Here is a 22764-nt window from a genome sequence, read left to right as displayed (position 1 = left end):
GCTACAACAGTGCTTTGTAGGAATAGGAAGCCAATTCGTTCATTTCTTGGCTTTACTACCATGGCCGTCATGGCTTCAGTAGTGATTGTGGTGATTGGTGGCAGCAGGCAGCAGCTTTGTAATGTTGATAGATTTCCAGCATGCCTTGAACTTAGGCCAGCAGTCCAGTTCTTCTTCATTGCTGTCCGGGGGCTAGGAAGAATGGCCGGAATCATGTAGAATGAAATGTTCTGTAGCCCAATATCAGCTTGTGCATTTCATTTACCATTTTCATATAGGGGGATGGGGAACGGGAGAATGAAGGTCCTAAATATTGCTTGCCACATATACGCCAAGCATTATTCATGTTGGAGTGTTTCCAAAACTACATTTATATAGGACTTGCTATCCTCTCTTGTTATGCTACAGAGTAAGTAAGCCCAGCGCTCTCTCTCTCCCCCCCCCCATTGTACAGATGGTACTTAAAGCACTTTGAATGCTGATTCAGCCATCTGTCTTGCACCCCATTTTTCTGGCAGGTGGTCCACTTTTTAAAAACATATTAAAACGTATTCATTTAAACTTTTAATTTTTCATTTTACAAAATAAAATTTTTAAGATTTGCAAAATCATCCCATGGATGAGACAGATTAAAGTCTTAATGTCCCAGGAGTCAGTCAATCGGTGCTCTGCATAGCCAGAACCAAGTTTTCCTGCATGGAAAACAATTTGTATATAAACAAATACACATCTGGCTTGACAACTAAGATAATATATGTATGTAGCTAGGTATCCTTTCTCCAGTACATATAAGGTTAGTGTGCTTGGTATACAGTGGTACCTTGGTTCTCAAACTTAATCCATTCCAGAAGTACGTTTGACTTCCAAAATGTTCAGAAACCAAGGCATGGCTTCTGATTGGTTCAGGCACCCCGGAAACAATAGCCGACAGCTGCATCGGACATTTGGCTTCCGAAAAACGTTTGAAAACCGGAACACTTACTTCCGAGTTTTCAGTGTTTGGGAACCAAGGTGTTTGAGTACCAAGGCATTTGAGAACCAAGGTACCACTGAAGCAACAATCAGATACTTCATGTTCTCTTTGTACCTTTAGTAATTTGCCGTCTCATTTATACCTTGCAGCAGACCACCGTGGTTTGATCTTCCTCCACCTCCTTATTCCTCAGAATCAGAATCCCAGAGTCACATAGAACTCCCTCCATATCGCTCTCGGACTGGGAGTGTGGCGAGCACAGATGCTACAGGGGCAAGAAGTTCAGGGACTGTGGACAGTAGTCGAACGAGAAGCACCGCTGCCAGTATGGACTCTCGTGGCGCACCGTGTGAAATTACAGATGAGCAGAATGACTCTCTGATCAATTCAGATTCTGTCAGAGTGCTGTAAACAGTAAGATTCTTATGGATCGACTGCTTGGGCTTGGACTGGACCTAAGAAGTCCAGGGTCACTTGGACTTCTTCTACACAATGACTGCAGTGTATTAGGGAGATTCTCTAGCGCATTCCACACTGAAAGAAACCGGGGCTTTGCAAACACCGTTAACAGCTTTGCCTCATGGGAATGTGAATGACACCAGTGGCCTCGGCCACATTAGTCTCCAATGTTTTGTTTTGAGCTTGTGGGAACAGTTCTGGAATTTCAGTTCAGATTTAACTTTGACTTTCTGTAACACATCATGCTTTTAAGGTATTTCAAGGGTATTGACTATGTGCATGTGTCAGAATAGAATATAATATATGCACATGTGCCTAGATCTATACCTACATTTCAAAACATCTCTATGTGTTTTTTCTTTATTTTTTAAAAAATGTGTATTTATGTCTTGTAAGTATGTATGTAATATACAAAACTTGCATTATGCAAGTATTGATCTGTGTTGCTGGGGGCTACTGGAATCACCACAAGGGGGCAGGGAGGGGAATCCAAGCCTGAAGAGGAAGCAGAACTGCTATAACAGCCCAACATACCTACGCTACATCCAGTTTGACGTGCTTATTTTGTGCTGGAATACGGAACCCAATTTTGAGGTCAGCTTTATGTCCATGTTTTGATGGTTAGGTGTCAAAATAGCCAGTCTGCAGACTCATCTAGTAGTTGCAGAGTACTTTATGTCAGCCTTTTCCCCAGTGCTTAAGACTCTTAAGATGTTTCTCTTTCAGGGTTTTGTAGCGATAATTACTGTGTCTTGGGATTTCAGCTTCCTATCCAGAGTGGGAATGGCTTGACTAGGCATAGGCAAACTCAGCCCTCCAGATGTTTTGGGACTACAACTTCCATTATCCCCAGCTAACAGGACCAGTGGTCAGGGATGATGGGAGTTGTAGTCCCAAAACATCTGGAGGGCCGAGTTTGCCTGTGCCTGGGCTTGACCATTTGGAGGTTCCTTTTGAGTCCCCTGTTCTGATAGATATATGAATGTCTGTCCTCCTCTCAAGATTTTAGGGTGTTTCAGGCTACATGTGTGCCAAAATTAATCTTTCTGGTTGCAGTTAGAGGCATGCTTTATTTCCCATTTTAAGAGAGTGAAGTGACATTTTCCCCTCTCTTTTACCCCCTTTTCCTTTTTTATCATTTGAAGTGCCTTGGAATATGCAGGTACCAAATTTCAGAGCTGTAGCTCATCAGGAAATAACTTTGATACTCTATGAATTACAACTGTTTTGATACAGGGAAAAAAGAAATCACATTCACTCTTTGGTGTCTGCTGGATGAAATTATGATTCACACTCTCTACAGCAAGCTTCATTTGCTACATTCGCACCAGCATTTTCAGGCATAAATGCAAAGTGGAGGGGCATGTTAGCTCTTTTCTTTGCCTGCTTGCAAACATTCAGCTGTCCTGTACAGCACATACCGCTGCAAACACCGGCGTACACATGACACTCACATTGCTGCATGGTGTGACTCAGTCTTTAAAATGATCAGTACTTGGGCATCATTCAGCCCATGAAATCAAGATACTGTGTTTATAGGCTTTAATTGGCTTCAGTGTCTCCTCTTTTACCCAATGCATTTCTTTAGGCTGTACATTTGTGTTGAAATATTTAGTTTTGGACTTCTAAAATAAATACTTTTTTTAATTGTATGTTTGCATCCCTCCCTCCCGCCACAGGTCAAAATAAGAAAGGATTCCCCCCCACCTTGGAAAACTAAAAAAAGGAAAAGAAAGAATAAGCCTGGATAGCTCAGTTGGTTAGAGTGTGGTGCTGATAACGCCAAGGTTGCAGGTTTGATCCCTATATGGGACAGCTGTATATTCCTGTCTTGCAGGGTGTTGGACTAGATCCCTCCAGATGTTTTTGGCCTACAACTCCCATGATCCCAAGCTAGCAGGACCAGTGGCCAGGGATGATGGGAATTGTAGTCCTCAAAACATCTGGAGGGCCGAGGTTGAGGAAGCCTGGACTAGATGATCCTCAGGGTCTCTTTCAACTCTACCATATTATGATTCTAGGTATAAATAGGGCAGTATAGGAGTATAGTGTGCTTTTCCAGCTCACTGCAAGGAACAGGACAAATACACTAGCATGTCTCAGAACCGTGCACATTTGGTAGATGTTAAAATTTCCTTCAAAGGCAGCCTTATTTTCATATTCATATATCTTAAAATTATGCCCTCTATTATGGTAACACTAAACCCCTGAAGGGGCTATAACTTTTGAAGAGTGTTGAGAATTTGAATGTTTCATAACTGAATTTAACACACAATGAGGTTTTAAACCTTATTTTAAATAGTAATGCATAAACAGTACATTTCCCCCCTACAGTGCATTAGCTAAGATTCTTCCTAAAGTGTTGCAGTTATTTATATAAGCCAGGATCCAAAGAGCTACTTTAGGCACACCTAAGGGCTTGGGCATTCCTTGTATAGTTTTCTTTTATTTTCTTACTGTCTGCTCTTAATTCTCACATATTTGTCCCTTCAGTTTGATATGGCATAGGAGCAGCTCTTTAAAAAACACAAGCCTGAAGCCTCCATGACCACGAGGAACTTCAGATCCCAGTCAGTAGTATTTGTCTAATACAGGGAAATACCTTTGACCCACCAGATATATTTTTTTGCTGGCTAGGTCTGATGGCACTTGGACTCCAACAACATTTGAAAGGGTGCAGGTTCCACATCCCTAGTCTAATACATGTTCATTTCTATCAGTGGGGCAGTGCATATTCCAGGAATAAAAGTTCACATTCTGGTGGTTATATTCCAAATAGGGATGCAATCCAGCAAAACATGGGTGAGCAGACTTAAGGTGTGCAAGATCTACTTTTCATTTTACTAAAACTCCCAAGATCCACGCATTGGAGTCGGGCACAAAAGACTTCCACTCAGTGCTATTTTTCTAGAACTCACCCCTTGTTCTCTTATAATGACAATGGCATCCACTGAGTTGCAGCAAGTTCCAGCTGAAAAAAGCCCTGCTTACACATAGAATTAAAGAACATGGTGCACCTGAGCAGCTGCTGAGCCCAGGGACTTGTTTTGAGTCCCAGAACTGAGCTGATGAGTTCACAGTCCTTCCCCCCTTCACACAAAAATCCATTCCTGGTTATACCCCCACCCCCCATATCCCTCATTTCAGCAGTCTTAATTTAATGGTGTGGAAGAGTTTTCTTGGCAATCAACCAATAGATACTGATCTACCTTCTGCCCACCTCTGATATAAATAATAGAAATGTATTTTGGTTCCCAGGAATAAAAATGGAGTATTTATTCATTTTATTTTATTTAACAATGCTTATATACCTCTTGATTGTAAGTCAATCCTCTAAGTGGTTTACGAGAAATAATCGCCAAACGAATAGTTCAAAACTTCACCAAAACTTTACCCTAAAAGAAGTTTAATATTGGGCAGCAAAAATTAAAATGGCAATCAAGTTGCAGCTTCTGATTTTTAGCTGTGTATTGCTTTTATTGCCTGTTACTAAAATATTGAGTTTGTCTCAAATCTGCGGAATTGCCCTCATTATTTTAAAGATGAAACTGCTGCATGAGCAAGTCAGGCTTTGTCACTGAATGGACACCCACTGTTTTGCTGTGGCTTTAGCTTAATTAAATGAGATGGCAAACATATCTGAGCTGTACAGCTTCAAAATACAGGGGGAGCACACAAAACCCAATGCTTCCCCCCCCCCCAAAGAACATATTGTACATAGGAAAAAAAATATAATGGAAGCTACAGCCCTTCTCTCTTACGTTTAGGTTCCTTATGTGCACCCTCTGTATGTGTCCATTTGTATGGACGTTTTTTAAAATCTGAAAGGGACTTAAGTTCCATACAGCGGAAATAGGAAACAGATTATTGATCAGTTCTGGGAAACTTGATGTGGAGACAGCCTTGTGCTATTTTCACTGTCAGATCATAGAGATTCGTGTTTATAAAAATGTTTCATTGCTAGCCATTGGCTGTATTACTTTTACATTAACTTTAAATTGTGATTTTCACAGGCTTTATAGAATTGTCTGTACATCACTTTGGGAGCAGTTGCTAAAAAGTGCCCTAGAAATCTTGCAAATAAAACAGATCTGGTACAGACATGCCCTGAGGCAGCTGAGCCTCCACTATCAGCCTCTGCATCTTACTCCTTGCCTCTTGAGAAGGTGCTTTCTCCATTATGCCCTCCCCGGTTACAAATTACCGGTAAACTCTTTATATGATCATAGAGAGATATTGGCCGTGATTCGGCAGGTCTTGTAAGTTATATTCTTAGCAGAAACTCCACATTTAGAGGGTTTCTTCGGTGCTCTGTTTCTTCTTTGTTGTAGTGGTCCTGAGAAACATTAAACTGCTTTTGAATACGTCTCCAGTTTTCCCCTCCTTTTTTAAAGATCTGAAGTTTGTGGCCAGAAGAGGCTATTATAGCATATCTTCAGATACTGCTTCAGGTTGTGGCCAGCATATCATACATTTTAAAGGTTCTTCCAACTTTGGCTTAGATTAGCCTCTTGGTAGCCTCAGAAGTGCCCAGCTCAGTAATGGCAATTCATTTCATCCTTTTGCCTTTGAAGAATGTAGTCTAAAAAAACAAAAGCCAGGTCCCTTGCGCCTTGCTTGAGAAGGTGCAGTAGCAGCAGTGTGATTGAGAAGGTGGGGTGTTTATCCAGTTAAAAAGAGCATTGCATCTTTTCAACTGGAATTATGGCATTAAACCTGTATGAAGTCTCTAAACTCAATTTGTACTTTGAACTTTTTAAAACTGAATTGTATCTAAGTATACAATGCCGTTGCATCCAGGGTGCAGCTGGGCATAAAAGAGATGGCTGTGGACAGCAGTAACTTCCTTCCTTAGCCGAAACCACCACACAGGACCCTTCAGAAACTATAGTTCCCAGGATTCGGGGGGGGAGGGCACTTAAAAACGTGTGGTGTGTACACAGTCTTGAGCAGGGGTCAGCAACCTTTTTCAGCTGTGGGCCGGTCCACCATCCCTCAGAGCATGTGGTGGGCCGGACTATATTTTTTGGGGGGAAATTAATGAATTCCTATGCCCCACAAAGAACCCAGAGATGCATTTTAAATAAAAGCACATATTCTACTCATGTAAAAACACCAGGCAGGCCCCACAAAAGAACCCAGAGATGCATTTTAAATAAAAGGACACATTCTACTCATGTAAAAACACCCTGATTCCCGGACCATCCGCGGGCCAGATTGAGAAGGCGATTGGGTCGCATCCAGCCCATGGGCCTTAGGTTGTCTACCCCTGGTCTTGAGTCTCTTCCATTGCCTTTCCACAAGAGTCCTGGTACTTAAAGGAAGCAGCACACCAGGAAATATCCACTCTCAAGTGTAACATTCAATGTGTACTGCAAGCTGCCAGCTACAGTTTTGGTTCAGGCCTCCTTTTCAAGGAATGCAAATGCAGGGTGAATTCAGTCCTCCCTACAAGACTCATATTGCAGCTCAGAGTTTCACTAGCTACGTTTGATTGGTGTATTGGCAGCTTAAGTGAAAACGCTGAGAATTTTATCCCCTGAACCCTTTTATTTTCCATTCTCTCCATCCCATGGAGACAGTCCCCCCCCATTTAAATCGGCTTGGTTTTCATTTGCACTTTGCTCTCCCAGTTTTATATAAGAAACAAAGTAGGAAGTTGGAGATTTTAAACCCATGCCTGGCTAATGTTACCTGCCAAAAACTGGAAATGTTTCAAATTATAGTCTGGTTTGTTGTCACTTTTGTCAGCTCATTATATAGCTTGGACCATTTTCACAATATTGGAAGGTCAGCAGCAGCAGCTTGGCTGAGTTCTGATGTATACTTTGTACATTTAACATGTTATTTTGGGGTTGTTATTGTTCAGCATCATTAAATCTCTTAAAAATGTTGATCTTTCTTAAAGCTGTTTGTGAGTGGCGAAAGGAAATTAATCTAAGTTAGCTGCAAAATGCAGAGAAGTCGCCTTTATTTTGCTTTCCAGTTTTCTGAGCCTCACGTTATTGTCACAAAGGCAGCCTGAAGCCGCGTGTTCTTTTGCCTTTATTAGCTCTCAGCCTTGCCCCCTGATGGCCCCTGTCAGATTCAGGACTTCATTATGTGCAACGAAACTCCTTTAATTGTCTCTTTCATCATACGCTGTACATAAGGGCAAGAAATGTTTTTAATCAAAACTTCTGCAGTGAAATAATTTGGGGAGGAAACATCTTGATGGAAAGGAAAGTTCAGAAATAATAAGGCTTTTGTTGTTTGCTTGATTGCACAGTAATGGCTCCGAGTTCCAGTTTTGCTGACTTGTCTGCAAATGCGCCTCTTTTTTTTTCTCTGTCTCCTGGTGAATTATAACTTAGCAGAATCTAATATTCACTGGCGTGTTTGGAGCTTTTAAACCTGGTCTAAAATGCCATTTTCCAGCGTTGCTTTACATTTGCAGGTAGCAGAAGAGAAATGGAACATTTCAGCAATTTTGAGGGGTGGGGACCGCCACCAAGCTTCTGAAACGATGCAACATCATGATGTAAAAAACATCCAGCTTAATGGGGCGTGTTGGATGGCAACACACCGAGAGATTGAGTTTTAGCACCACAAGAACACATGCAAAAAACAACACCCTTCCCATCACTCCTAAGCTAAGCCTTGAAAACCTCAAGCAGTCTTCCTGCTCCCCAAGAAGCTTACCGAAATGGTGCTTCACTTGTACAGCCTACAAATAAGAACATAAGAAGAGCCAGAAGGATTAGGCCATTGACCCCTCTAGCCCCACAAGTTGTTCTGACAGCAACCAACCAGGTGCCTTTGAGAAACTAGCAAGCAGGATTTGAGCACGCCTCCTGCGGTTTTCAGCCACTGGTATTCAGAAGCATTTCTGTCTCCAACCTGTGGAGGGAGAGCATAGCCACCGTAGGTAGTAGCTGCAAAAGTCAGGTAGCATTTTTATTTTATTTTTTGTCTCGGGTGATCTATTCACATAAGAACATGGGAAATCGCCTTAGACCATTGGTCCATTTAGCTCTGTATTGTCTACACTGGCTGGTTACAATACTTCCCTGATTTATGCAAATTTCCTCCAATTTTGACAACTCATGGAGATGTGGGAAAATAAGTACAGTGGTACCTTGGGTTACGGATGCTTCAGGTTACAGACACCTGTACCTCGGGTACAGAAATAGTACCTCGGGTTAAGAACTTTGCTTCAGGATGAGAACAGAAATCGCGTGGTGGCAGCATGGCCGGCAGCAGGAGGCCTCATTAGCTTAAGTGGTAGCTCAGGTTAAGAACGGTTTCAGGTTAAGAACGGACCTCCAGAACGAATTAAGTTCTTAACCTGAGGTACCACTGTATGCAGAAATGTTTTCAAACATGAGCTACAGAGTTCAGCATCATTTCTCTCCCTCAGCCCAGGTTAGAATGCCTCGGATTTCTGGACCTAGGTAACATGTTCCCTTCTTCTCTCCTCTGCAAGCTGCCTAATGGCAGAGCTGGTCCTGGTTGGCCAGAAACCAGTTCCTGAAGCTAGCTATGTGGTGTGAAATGGCAGGGGGTGGAGAGATGATCCCCCTGTGATCTCTGGTAATATACCTGGCTGGCTTTTTTGCAATATAGCTTGGAGTATTGCAGACATCTCTCTTTTCGTTGAGAAACTATTTGATGCTATACCATCAACTAGGCTTCCTAATACTGCTGAATATGTAACTGTTTGACCTGTGCTGATAACATAATAAAATGGGAGAGTGCCAGACGTTTGGGTGAGTCTTACTTGATGATTCAGTTTGGACATTTGCAAATTATATATTTCACTTTTGCTTTTTTAAGCTGTGATGGTTACATTCCATGTGATAAGCTCAGCATTGTATACCGATGAGCTATTCAAGTTACATCTAGAAAGCTGCTCCCAATCAATATAATATTTCAGGTTAGATTACCTGTCAGTCAAAAGTGCCGAAAGTCCCGCAAGCTTTGATGTGCTGGATTCTCTGGAAAGATGGTTTATTGATTGCCAGTAAATCAAGGGAATGCTTTCGCAAGGAAAATTTAAAGCCCTTTATTAAATATCACTTTTAAAATCAAAGGCGAGGATTATTTTATTTTTAAATTGTGTACACTTATTCATCAACAATACCAGAGGAAGTAATAATCTGTTTAACAACAGAACACAGACCAAGGTACAGTTATATACCAGTAGCTTTACCAAAGTGCCCCAAAGAGACTTGAATGGTCCACTTTTAAGAAGGGGTAAAAGCATTGTGGCATTTGTGTCACTTGAGTGATGTTAGAATGCATGAAGACAGATTGCATACTTTCCCCTTTAACCTTTTTATTCATTCAAACAGAGCTGGGAGAGACTTCCTGCCAGAAGCCCTGGAGAACCACTGCCACTCAAAGTGGACAACCCGGACCTGGATGGACCAATGGTCTGGCAGTATAAGGCAGCTTCCTATTTTTCTAAGCTAAATTCTAAATCACGCACTATTTTTGTATACTTTTTTAAATTCTGCTTTCTCCTTTCGTTAAGGCTAGATCTTTGTTTTGGTTTTGTTTAATGTTTAAGGTGTCGTCCTTTTAGCCCCATGTGAAGAGCCTCACAATGCTCTTTGTGTTTCAGTGGTATCATCCAAATTTGGTGGCAAGTGTTCAGATATTATTTCATTGTCTGAGAGTAATGCAATGAAAGTAATGATCCATTCCAGTAATATTTTTGCTGGGTTGTGGCACTTACATCAGGCAGGGAGGTTGCATATTACATATTCCCCCTGGAATCGAGGGTGCACTGAGATTAAGGGCCACTATCTGAACGATAATCTTGGTCATTTGATTGTCCTTTTTACCCATTGTTGTCTCTCTTTTTTGTATATATTGCTTGTTTTATGTTGCTATGGCCATTGGCTAGTGCGAATAAAGTTTATCTTATCTATCAAGTTCCCCCTGGAAACAAACTCCCTGGACTTCAAACAAACAAACCTGTCAGGGGGAAATGTCAAACCCAGCCTTCTCTGATGTGTTTTTCCAGTGCACATAAGTTTGAATCTAGACTAGGATAGTCACTTATTAAGCAATGCACCTCTTGTCTGGAAAAAGCCAGTCAAGGTTATCGGAAAGAGACTTTGGGGCCAGGGTTGGTGGGGCTGTTGAGGATCCATCTGCAGCCTGGTAGGGGCTAGTTTGGCTATTTAGCAGGCAGGGCAGCTTGGAAGAGATGGAACGGATGCAGACATAAATCTCAACCTCAGTCATGTAGGGCTGTTGGACTATTTCATACAACTTGAAAGTAAAAGCAGAGAAGATGGTCCAATGCCAAATGTATTCAGTGAACCACATGCAGCATCCTTAGGCTGCCTATGGATACTGATGCCACTGTGGCTTCCTTTATATATTTGGTCTATGTGAATACTGTAGTTACAAGTGCAATCCAGAGCATGTTTTTCTTCAAGAGACTTCTTTGTCATGCCTGAGTGCTAATTCATTAAGGTAAATACTGCCAATAGCGGTAGCCATTGGCATTTTTGCTGGAAGGATCCAATTAGAGAGTTGCATCCAATGGGTAGATTGCGTTGAGGGCTCCAATGTTAGCGCCATCCTCCTTTTATGATCCATTTCGTGACACTCAAGCGTTGCAGGGAAGCTGCAGCCATATTGTGCTGATAAACATCGGGCTCTGATTCTTAGAGAAGTCAGTATGGGAAGTGTAGCTAAAAGAGGTTTAATGCCATTGATCTCAGCATTGAACAGCACAGTATTAAAGTCATTGGCCAAATGATGGTGAATACTCACAGGGCCCAATGCTTAAGGTCATCTCGATACAGTAGGTATGACATCCCAAAGCCCTCTTGGCATCACCTGAAAGCCGCCTAGAAAGGAAAACCATTAAAATCCAATTGTAGTTCTACAATGTGAAAATCACTTCAGAATAACTTTTAACTTTCAATGGCTTGGAAAGAGTAACTGCTTTAAACTAGTGGCCTTAAGGTAGATAAAGCTCCATATCCCATTTGCTGGCCATAGCAGAAGTTCTTACTGTGACCTGCAAATCCTCTGTATTTAAGTGTGACGAATCGTTCAGTAGCAAAAGTATGGCCATCAGTTTGTTAACTCAATAACAAGATGTCTTGCCCTCATTTCAACTAAGACAAGTTTTTATTTTTTAACAAAGCAAATAGCCTTCATTTTAATCGCAGGTGCCACCTACCACTATGAATACATTGGCCTTGCAATAATAGTAATGGGAACAATCCATCAGGACCTTCTCCTGCAAGGAACTTTTTGAAATGGACATAAGCAGCCAAGCACAAAAATGGTTTCTATTGCACTCACATTCATTTCAATATAGCTTGTGTATCAGAAATTCCTAATAGGTTGTACACTAGATGTGTCTTTGCTTTTAAAAAAGAAAAGAAAATAAACCTCTCTAAAACCGAAAAATATTTCTCACAGGTGCCCGTAATAGCTTGAAGTTAATCTAGAGCTTTATTAACCCTCCTATTATTGCTCTATAACCAGACTTTCTGGAAACAGGAGATATATACACAATGGTTTACTAGCTTTTGACAGACCTATAGTCTACCATTCATCCTTCAAGTTCCCCTTTCAGATGTTTAGGTCTTAAACAAGCTTTATGGAAGCCACAAGTGCAGTTAATTTCCATTATCATAAACAGGGAGATAAAAGAGCCTTAGAATCATCTCTAGTTTGCTTTAGGTAGCACAAGAAATCTCAAAATCAGGAACATCAGGAGTCCATTTGCAGTTGGCTTCATCAATCTCACCTATATTTTGGTTATTAGATGTTGGGCTGCATACACACCATCCATCTGAAGCACATTTAAAACACATTACATCCACCAGAGACAAGTGGGAACTGTAGTTTGTTAGGGCTGGTAGGAATTATAGCTCTGTGAGGCACTACTGTTCCCAAAATTCTTTGGGGGAAGCCATGTAATTTAAATGTGACCTTATTTTGTCAGCAGAGGCCAATCAAGGGAAGAATCAAATTACTATTGTTCAAGAATAGTCTCTAATCTCTTTTTTCTGCCCCCAAATTGCTGTGTCTCTCTTAAGTCAGTCAGAAAAAGCAGACTTTTCATAGTTATTGTCCACTGACAGCATCTGCATCAACACAAAAGACAGACCCACAGCATCAAAGGAGTTTGATGCAAGCAAGAAGTCGCTCCACTGGCCCTGAAAGCTTGTCTGGAATTGATACAGCCTGCATTGATCCTTTGCCTTATAAGACGATATCCGAAGCTTGCAAGAAGAAAGTTATTAAGGTTGCTTAATTGATATTAATGTAGCGTCTCAGTGGTGTTGGACTAACCACATGCAGATGCCTGTGAGATTTTCACAGACTGTGGACTAATTATATGTGTCTCCTGTTGTCGCCGAGCTGTTGATATCCAATCTTCTAAATGTTAGCACCACACTGCTAATAAACAAAGGACACATTTGGAAAGTTTGTCGTCAGCTTGTTCTTCAAATACCTGAAAGGCCGTCACAAAGATATAGGACAAAGAGCGTAGGAAGCAGCCTTCTACTGAATCAGATCATTGGTCCATCTAAGTCAGTACTGTCTGCACCAATTGGCAGCAACTCTTCTGGATTCCAAAGAAGGGATATTTCCTAGTACTTCCTGGAGACGCCAGGGATTGAACCAGGGACCTTCTGAATGCAAAGTAGAGACTCTTCCATTGAGCTACGGTCATCTAATGGGTTTAAGATACAGGTGGGTGGGTTTCTATTGAACCTTAGGAGCAATTTTTGGATGGTAAGAGCGGTTCAACCATTACCTAGGGGAGTGTTGGAGGCCTTCAGGCAGAGGCTAGACATCCATTGCTTGGGCATTCTCTAGCTCTGGATTTCCTACACTGAGCAGGGGGTTGGAGCAGATGGCAGTCAAGACCCCTTCCAACTGTACACTAGTGGCCAAAATTGTGGAAACCTTTTGGAAAAAATATATTTCTGAGTTTTGATGCCTCATAATACCACTTTTTTGGAGTAATACCATAAAACAATTATCAATGGAAATAATTTAATGAAGAATGTAATGCAATTCTCTGTACAATAGTACCTCATGTTGCGAACCGCCCCCCTTACAAATTCTTCTGGTTACGTGCTCCACTAACCCGGAAGTAGATGCCCCTTCTTGTGAACTTTGCCCCAGGATGTGAGAGGAAATCGTGCTCCGACGGCGCGGCAGCAATAGGAGGCACCATTAGGGAAAGTGTGCCTCATGTTTCGAGCGGTTTCTGGTTACAAACAGACCTCCGGAATGGATTCAGTTCGCAACCGGAGGTACCACTGTATTATATAAAAAGTTATAGCCAAATAACCAGAAAAAGGAAGCACAACTGGCTTAGGTTGCTTTCCTTCATTTGAATGTAGCCAATGAGCATGAGTGTTTAGAGAGCCAATCAGGTGTTATGAGCCATCAAACCTGAAATACACTTTTCCCAAAAGGTTTCCACAATTTTGGCTACTAGTGTACGATTCTAAGTTCAGCCTATGATCAGCCATTAGTTGCACTCTTAACATTGCTGTGCATCCCATAGGTTATTGAAAAGTTGTCACTACATGTTTTCTATTGCTTGCCGATTCCAGGGTGTTCCTTACCACACCCCATGTGTTTCTTGCCACACTTCCCACTTCTATCCCTAATAGGGATAGTTATTTTGGGTCTACCATATGTGGTCTTTTGTGGAACTCTCCTGACAGCTTTAGCCATTTATTTGAAAGCAGAACCATTCTTGGCCCCAAACCTTTAAAAGAATTTCTGAGCATGGATCTAAGTTCCGTGCCAGGGAAGAACCTTACAGTCCTTTGCTATGGATTTGCAGTTATGTCTAGAGGCGAATATAACAACAGGGCTTCCTCATGGCCATCTGCTTAGTTTATGAACAATAGCTCCGTTCTTCTGAATGCTCAGCCAATCCAGACCCAATAAGGATAAGGGTTGTGACTCCAAAACCGAAGAGAAAAGCTTGCAGAGCTTTGCTTCCTGTTTCACCAAAGACATAAATTTACTCAGTGCTAAACTTCACCAGACCCATAAAAATTTGATGGGTCACAGAGAATCCAAACTTTATTTTGAAGGCCAAAAGAGATGGAAAACATACCACACTCAACACCATCCAATCCCACATGATTTGTGGGCTGGCTGATCTCTTTCTTTAAAAATCCCCATAATAATTCCACTTACGACTCTGAATGGAATTTCCAGTTAACAAAGGTCTTTGTGAGGATGATCCATGCAGACCAAGGCCAACTGAATTACTGTAATGCTGAGCACATTTAATTCTCAAAAATAGCGGCTCCAGTATAAGCAGAACCCTTTACATGGGAACATAGGAAGCTGCCTTATAATGAGTCAGAGGAAGAAGCCCTTCAACAACACAAGCAAAATAACCAAGTCAAGAAACAAAAAACGCCCTCCTCCGAATAATAAAATAATAATAAGACACATAAGATCATAATTGGTGTTGATACAAAATATCTCTTTCTTTGTGGTCAACAATCCAAGCAATATACATTGCTATTGCATCCTTTTGTATCTGTTAAAACTGGGGGGGGGGGTGGTATATACACTCTGACATAACTTTGTTAGTGTATCTGGAGACATTTCTCTTGAGTTCTCAGGTGGGTGCCATTGCAGGCCACCTTCCTGAAGATGATGGTGCTGCTTTGTTTACAAAAACCACAGCCTCAGCGAGATCAAAACAGCAACGCATGCGCAGCAACAGCAGAAGCTGGAGGGAGCACTCCAGCTGCCTCGTGATACAAAGAAGCAATGGTGATAAAGAAAAAGAGTTTGGATTTGATATTCTGCTTTATCATTACCCGAAGGAGTCTCAAAGCGGCTAACATTCTCCTTTCCCTTCCTCCTCCACAACAAACACTCTGTGGGGTGAGTGGGGCTGAGAGACTTCAGAGAAGTGTGACTAGCCCAAGGTCACCCAGCAGCTGCATGTGGAGGAGCGGGGACTCGAACCAGGTTCACCAGATTACGAGTCTACCACTCTTAACCACTATACCACACTGGCTCTCAATGGTCAAGGCTTGCTTGTCCACAAGGGCACCGGTGCAGCGCAGGCCAGGCTGATGCCGGGGCACAGGCCTGAAGGCTGAAAGTGGCGGTAGCTGGATGCTGCCATGGCCATACGCAACATGGGGGATCTGTGCTGCATGGTGGCGCCCGCCAAGTATACCTGCTTCGTACAGTGAGTCGCCTGCAAAGAAACGAGGGTATAAAACAGCAGGATTTCAAGTTGCAGCCTTGAAGGGTATGTACTGTAAACACTTTGCTCCCCATTAATGAGAGAAGGCGCTGGAGCGGCAATCTGAATCTCCCTATAAGATGGTGCAGCCCAGCATCTTGTCACATGGTTTTGGTTTCAAGATGGTGGTGGTGTCAGCGTCTGAGTTGGTGACTGAGGCGATGAGTTCTGGCACTTTTTTTCTGGGGGAAAAGCACTGATTATAAATATGTGCCAGTAAGAGACCCATGTGCCAGTCCAGTGAAAATGCAAAAAAAGGCATAACTAAATCTCAGCAACTACGAATATGAGTCGTTAAGGTTCATATTCTAGGGTTGCCATGTCTGGAATTTCCTGGACATAGCAGGAAGCACTGTCCGGGTTGCAAATGCATGGGAAAATCTGAATGTAATGAGAAAAATCCCATAAACTTTGCCAAAAGCTTAACAACTTTTGTGTCTGGGTTTTTACTTTTGAAATATGGCAACCCTATCATATTCATATCAATGAAATGAATATCATATATAAAAAATACCATGCATCTGTAGAGTTAATGTACAAACTTAAAGCAGAACTACAGTTAATGTTGCTAGGCAGTAGTACTTAGTAAATTGAACCTGGGATCTTTTGCCTGCAAAGTAGATTCTCCACCTCTATGCTGCAGCTCTTTCCATTTCCAGTACGCTCAAGTGCGCCTGTCTTTCACATATGCTGAAACTGGCTTGTACTTGAGCCCTTGTGTGATTCAAATTATATTAATTACTATCCAAATACAGGCAATTCTTCTGTATCATATGTTAAAACATTCTTTAGTACATTGCTGAACAGAAATCTCACTTATATTCGCAAGAAAGCCATGCCAGGGAAAATGGTATCTGTGCCAAAGCCACCCGTCATAATTGATCACGTATATTCACTCTGACATCTAAACACATTTTCCTGAAAGCAGTGATGGCATTAAAGTTCAAACATCTCTGACTGGTGGTGCGCATTTACTTAGCTTGCAATCTGCAAATGTCATTCAAAGCTAGTGCCCCTTCCCCTGAAAAGAGTCTCCTGCTCACATTTTAAACTGATGATATTTTAAGGTTCTGTGACTTGAAATTCCTCCAACAGGCACAAGGTGGTAAGTGCTTTGTTAGCAGTTGATACAGTCTGTTCATTGCTGAAAGTGACTTGAACTTTAAACAAATGGGCATATCATTTACAGAAGAGCACCGTGGCTACTACTCACTCAGGTCCAGAACGAAGCATATCACATGTTAATGGAAGCTTTACAAAAGCAAATCAAGTTAATCCAGTTGTTGCACAGGTTAAAAAAAACCTTTGATAATTGGGGGATAAAAACTTGCCTTGGGGACAACAGGCCAACCAATGCCCTGCTGACCTGTGCAATGTCCACTTGTACCTTGCATGCATACCAGGGCAACAAACAGCCTGCCCTGATGGGCTTCATACAACATTCCCCCGAGCTCTAGCATGGGGACTATTGCAATTGAGGTTCACAGCTGATGGTCCCATTTTGTTTCAAGCATCATTGTTTCAACATAAAGGTCAGTTTGTTCATGAGTATTCAACAACTGATTAAAGCAGTACTTCCCAAAGTGGCCAATACTGCTCCTTGGGAGGTGCTGGAATGATCCAGGCAGGCAGTAGTAGCCTTGGGTGCAATTAAAGGGTGCTGAATAAAAATATGGGCACAGTGGAAGCATAAAGAAAGAAGAAAATTTTGAAAAACCATTTGTACAAGTTTTATCTGCTGTGTAATGACGCCTACCACCAAGTTGAGCACCGTTACAGGATTGCAACAATGCCTCCCCTGGATCTGGTGGTCGTGCTGAAGGCGAGGGGTTTTCCTGGGTTTGGGTGAACCCTTTTCAGCTTCACCCGGGCCCAGGAAGTGGATTTCAGCTTTACTATGTTCTAGGACAGGCTTCATCAAACTCAGCCCTCCAGATGTTTGTTGGCCTACAACTCCCATGATCCCTAGCTAGCAGTACCAGTGGTCAGGGATGATGAGAATTGTAGTCTCAAAACATGTGGAGGACCGAGTTTGAGGAAGCCTGTTATAGGACATAGGTAGAAATATATATACACAAAAGAACACATATCTATCACTGCATCTTTCAGTTTGTTTGCTTAAAGAAGGTAGGGGAGTAATTTTTTTTTCTGAAAAGGGGGCAGCATGCCAAATTAGTTTGGGAACTTCTGGTCTAAAGTGACATTAAGTGGTGACTTTCACAGATCTTACAACATCATGGATAGACTTCGCATCAATAGGATGCAGGTGGCGCTGTTGTCTAAACCACTGAGCCTCTTGGGCTTGCCAATCAGAAGGTCGCGGTTCGAATCCTCGCGATGGGGTGAGCTCCGGTTGCTCTGTCCCGGCTTCTGCCAACCTAGCAGTTCAAAAGCATGCCTGTGCAAGTAGATAAATAGGTACCGCTCTGGCAGGAAGGTAAATGTCATTTCCGTGCGCTTTGGCTTCCATCAGTGTTCTGTTGAGCCAGAAGCGGTTTAGTCACACTGGCCACATGACCTAGAAAGCTGTCTGTGGACAAACGCTGGCTCCCTCGGCCTGAAAGCGAGATGAGCGCCGCAATCCCATAGTTGCCTTTGACTGGACTTAACCGTCCAGGGGTCCTTTACCTTTAGACTTCTCATCACTTTATTGTCCACTATTTTTGTTTATTTGTTTGTTACCTATGCTAAAACATCTGCATTGGCTGCACATTTGCTATCAGGCCAGGTTCAAGGTTCTTGTGTCAATACACAAAGCCCTGAAGCACTTGAGTCCAGGACCATCTGAACCCTTATATCCCACCCCAATCACTGAGATCACCTGAAGCAGCGCTATTAGTTGTTCCCCATGCTGCAGAGGCCCAACTAGTTTCAACCAGAAGTCAGGAATTGGATGATGTTGGTCCTATGCTGTGGAATGCTCTTCCAGCAGAGATTTGGCAAGGATCTTCGCTTTTGACCTTGAGGCATCTCTTGAATACCCTTTCATGCCAACAGACCTATGTGTCTGTTTTATTTTTATTGACTGATCAATCGATTAGCCAGTTGCTTGAATGATTATTCATATTGTTTTCAATGGTGTTTTATGTTCCACACCACCCTGATACATGATGATACAGTGGTATAAAAATACTGTAATAAATAAAAGAAATAACTGTTTGTTAATTGCCCAATAACTTGAGTTCTGTATCTGGTATACAACCAAATCCTTTAAAAACAATTAAAACACTAAATCCATAATGACAATATACATTTTTTTAAAAAAACAACAACACAGAACACCTCGTGTTTGCCAGAAAATGACTTCAGGAATTCTCTTTGATGATATATTTGGGGTTTGGGAATTAAAGAATCATCCCTGCTACCTCTATATTAGCAGAGCATCAAACACAAGATGACTAGAAGTGTGTGTTGGGGGGGGGGGAGCAGAGAAAGTGGATTGAAATTATTTTCAGATCTTTCCCCCCTCCTTCCTTTGAAAATTCAGGTGAAATTAATTAGATGGAATAGTAGCAGCTTCTGATCTGCAGCAGCTTCTCTTTCATCTTACCTCTCCATTAAAAATAAATGTATTCTCATTTCTAGTTTGAAGAAAGAGAAAAGGGGAGGGAGGAGCGAGGGAATGAGGGAGCGAGGGGGGTAACCTGGGCGCCCAGGTCCTGAAGTTCCCCAGATTCATTAAACTTTTCTGGTAAAATCTTGAGGGCACTGGGAACTGCAAGTAACAAATTAATGTGAATTTAGGAACTAATGATCCATTGTGAGGATGGTCAGTGGAAGGAATGGTTCACATTCTCAAAGAAATTGTAAAATATTAATACGCATCGTAATTTCATTAACATCCTAAATGTGTTCGGCTTAAAACGTTGAGAGCAGCAAGGATGTGGAGATATGATAGGTGTTTCCCTTAATCACGTCTGACAATCTCAGTCAGTCAAGACTCCACATTAACCCTACAGCTCATTAATCACATTTAAGGCACCCCCATTCATCATGATTAAGAACACCCTGCTGCTATCCTAATGGATATTAAAATATTAATAAAGTCGAGTTGGGCAAGGATCATAGGCTGCCTTTTTAGATTGTATGTGCCTTGGGACAGAGACCTGTCTTCCTGTCACACTGTAAAGCACTATGCATACTGATAGCACTTATATGAATAAATGCAGGCCCGTCCTTTATTTCCAGGGAATGGACCCGGAAACATTTCCGGTGCAGGAAATTTAACAAAATTAACTGGGCCTTTTGTATCAGAGATTTGTAAGGTGGTCACCTCCTGGTTCTCAATTTATACTACTGCCCTGCAGAGTCTGAATAGAGCAGGTAGGATATATTTTAAGGGTGCACATGAGCCCAAAGATTCATCTTGTACATGTATCTAAAAATTCTGATCTGTTTCTTAGCCACTCTCTTTGTTCTCTCCTCTTCAGTCTGTGCTCTGGGTTCCAAGCCACTCTATATAAAAGCTGTGGGTGCCCCATTCACTATATTGGGGAACCAGCTGGCTAGAACTCCTCCCTCCCTTTTCCAAAGTGGTTAAAATTGGGGCTGACCTGCTCCAATTAAGTGTACCAAATTGTAAGTACACAGATACCTGCAAGGGGTTTTAAGCAAGGGTTCAGATCACCCCCAGGATAGGGGATACCCAAATTCACTGTTGAAAATAAGTGAGATGGGTGCTTGATTGATGCCAACATAATATGGACAAAGCAATTTTCATTCAGATACAAGCAGCTTCTAATTTGCAAGCCCCCAAGCTGAGGAGGAAGAAGCTGACAGCGAATGGCACCCCCTGGACTGGTTGTTTGTATGAAGGCAATCAGATGGGGTCACCTGAGGGAGACTGAGGTTGGTGAGGAAGAGTCTCTTTTGCCATAATGATCAGCCTCCACTGCCAGCAAGGCTCCTCTAACCCTAATAGTAGTAGACTGTGGGCTCCCCATCCCATTTTAGGGAATGACAACCACTCCACTGACCTGCATAGGGTAAGGCATAGGTAAAGGTAAAGGGACCCCTGACCATTTTAGGTCCAGTCATGACCGACTCTGGGGTTGCGGTGCTCATCTCACTTTATTGGCCGAGGGAGCCGGTGTACAGCTTCCGGGTCATGAGGCCAGCATGACTAAGCCGCTTCTGGCAAACCAGAGCAGCGCACAGAAACACCATTTACCTTCCTGCTGGAGCGGTACCTATTTATCTACTTGCACTTTGACATGCTTTCGAACTGCTAGGTTGGCAGGAGCTGGGACTGAGCAACGGGAGCTCACCCCGTCGCAGGATTCAAACCGCCGACCTTCTGATCGGCAAGTCCTATGCAAAAAAACCAAGCAGATTTTACTCTCTCTCCACCCAAATCACTATGCTTGGAGTGCACTAGAAAATAATTCACTAGGATTAAAAACTACTGGTAGGTCTTTCTGTCATAATGAAGAATGATCATTGAGCTCTGGACATTTCTCCTTTCAGTTTGCTTTCCTTTCTTTGTGGAGGGTGTCAGTAGTTCAATGTTTTGAGAAACAAAGTCACAGAACCACTCAGAAGCTTAGGGATCCAGTTCAGAAATGTGAGAACCATCCTATAAAATTGTTTGTTTGTTTTTTTTAAAAAAAAGAAATGTGAAAACCTTCCCTGAATCACCCCACCTTGCCTTGTAATTTGAGGTACGCATAGCCAATGCACACCCCCTAATATATGTTTAAGTGGCTCATGTCCCATAGTGGATCAACCAGTCGGCTGCAGGATGGGAAGAGTCCTTGATATTCGCATGATGATAGCCCATGCTGTGCTAATTACAAAGGGATGGATCACTTTATTAATTTTTTTTATTTGTAAAATTAACAAGGAGAAACGTGGAATAAAATGAAAGGAGAGAAAGGAGGAAGAGGGGGAAAAATGTAAGATGCAAATAGTACTATTAAAAGCAGTAGACTACTGCCAGTTCACATTGCAGACATGATGCCCATCAGTGCACAAATCTTAAACAGAAAAGTTCATATAAGCCCCCCAGATGTCCAATAGGTATCCGCATGAAATTGATGCCTAAATGATGTTTCAATGTCGCCAGGGCAGTGAGGCCCTCAGACCATGGCACAATAGACAGTGGGTATTTATCCTTCCAGGCTCAAAGTCTAAGTCTCTTAGCTACCATAAGGACACACAAAATCCACTTTTGTTGTCAATCTGTTAATCCCCATGCTACAGGAGGGAACACATTTTTCCAGCAATGAAATGTTGTTACTGAGCCCTGAGAAAATATGATTTCCTAAAAAAACCACTGTATTTACTAGCTGAAGGAAATTACATTTGAGTCCTCCTTCAAGTATAAGAGAAAGGGCACACTCTTGCGAGGTAGAACAGAATGAGAGAAGTTTGCTTCTGAATTCCATCGCTGCTGCCACCATGTTGACTCTTCTGAATCTGAAACCAAATGTGTGGAGAAGGGGGTAAACCTGTTAGCAGGTTGCCTTTAATTCTCCTTAAAAGCATGCAGCATGGACAACCGATTAGGCAAATGAGAGAGTCAGATCCTGAATGAACAAAGTACCGAGTTACCTCCAAAGTTCAAATTCCAGTCTTTTATTAAACAGTTCAAAACGGAGAGAATGAATGAACAGTTTGCATTGAAAACAAAACGAAGAAGGGTATCTAAACTGATATATTCTCCACGGAAGATTCAGTAACTTTCAAGCAGAATAACTTTCATGGATGTTCATCCAGGAAACAGACGCAAGGAAACATCTGAAATATATTGGTGTTATGTATGCAGGCATCGTATGCATGCAATGCAAGCCTAGGCCTTCAGGCCTCCTGGCGCTCAGGAGCTTCATCTGCATAACAAAAGACAGAGAGGATTCTAAAACCCTCCAATGACATTGTTAGTAGCTGGCAGGCTGCCAATCCCTGCTGAGATAGGACCAGCGTTGCGATTCGCTAATATAGTGGTACCTCAGGTTACAGACGCTTCAGGTTACAGACTCTGCTAACCCAGAAATAGTACCTCGGGTTAAGAACTTTGCTTCAGGATGAGAACAGAAATGGCAAAGCAGCGGCGCAGCAGCAGCAGGAGGAC

General features: G+C 42.2%; 1 protein-coding gene and 1 long non-coding RNA gene across 3 annotated transcripts in view; one reads left to right on the top strand and one right to left on the bottom strand.

Annotated features, from left to right (window-relative positions):
* The window catches only part of LDLRAD3 (low density lipoprotein receptor class A domain containing 3), a 123819-nt gene extending 118019 nt beyond the window's left edge, over positions 1–5800 (top strand). Inside the window, exons 6-7 of one of the 2 annotated variants that reach the window (XR_014517058.1) lie at positions 1123–2057; positions 2091–5800. Coding sequence is in view for 1 of the 2 variants with exons in the window: in XM_083465218.1 (XP_083321344.1) it covers positions 1123–1384 (262 nt within the window). In the remaining variant the exon portion in view is untranslated. Of the gene's footprint in view, positions 1–1122 lie in introns of both variants that reach the window. The other variant, XM_083465218.1, reaches the window with a different exon arrangement.
* The window catches only part of LOC310689190, a 606488-nt gene that overhangs the window by 305045 nt on the left and 278679 nt on the right, over positions 1–22764 (bottom strand). The window lies entirely within an intron of this gene.

This window comes from Podarcis liolepis, assembly GCF_965112155.1.
Source record: "Podarcis liolepis genome assembly, chromosome: 1".
NCBI classification, from domain to species: Eukaryota; Metazoa; Chordata; class Lepidosauria; order Squamata; family Lacertidae; genus Podarcis; species Podarcis liolepis.
Note: the sequence above shows the minus strand (reverse complement) of the source record. Positions and strands in the feature narration are given on the sequence as shown.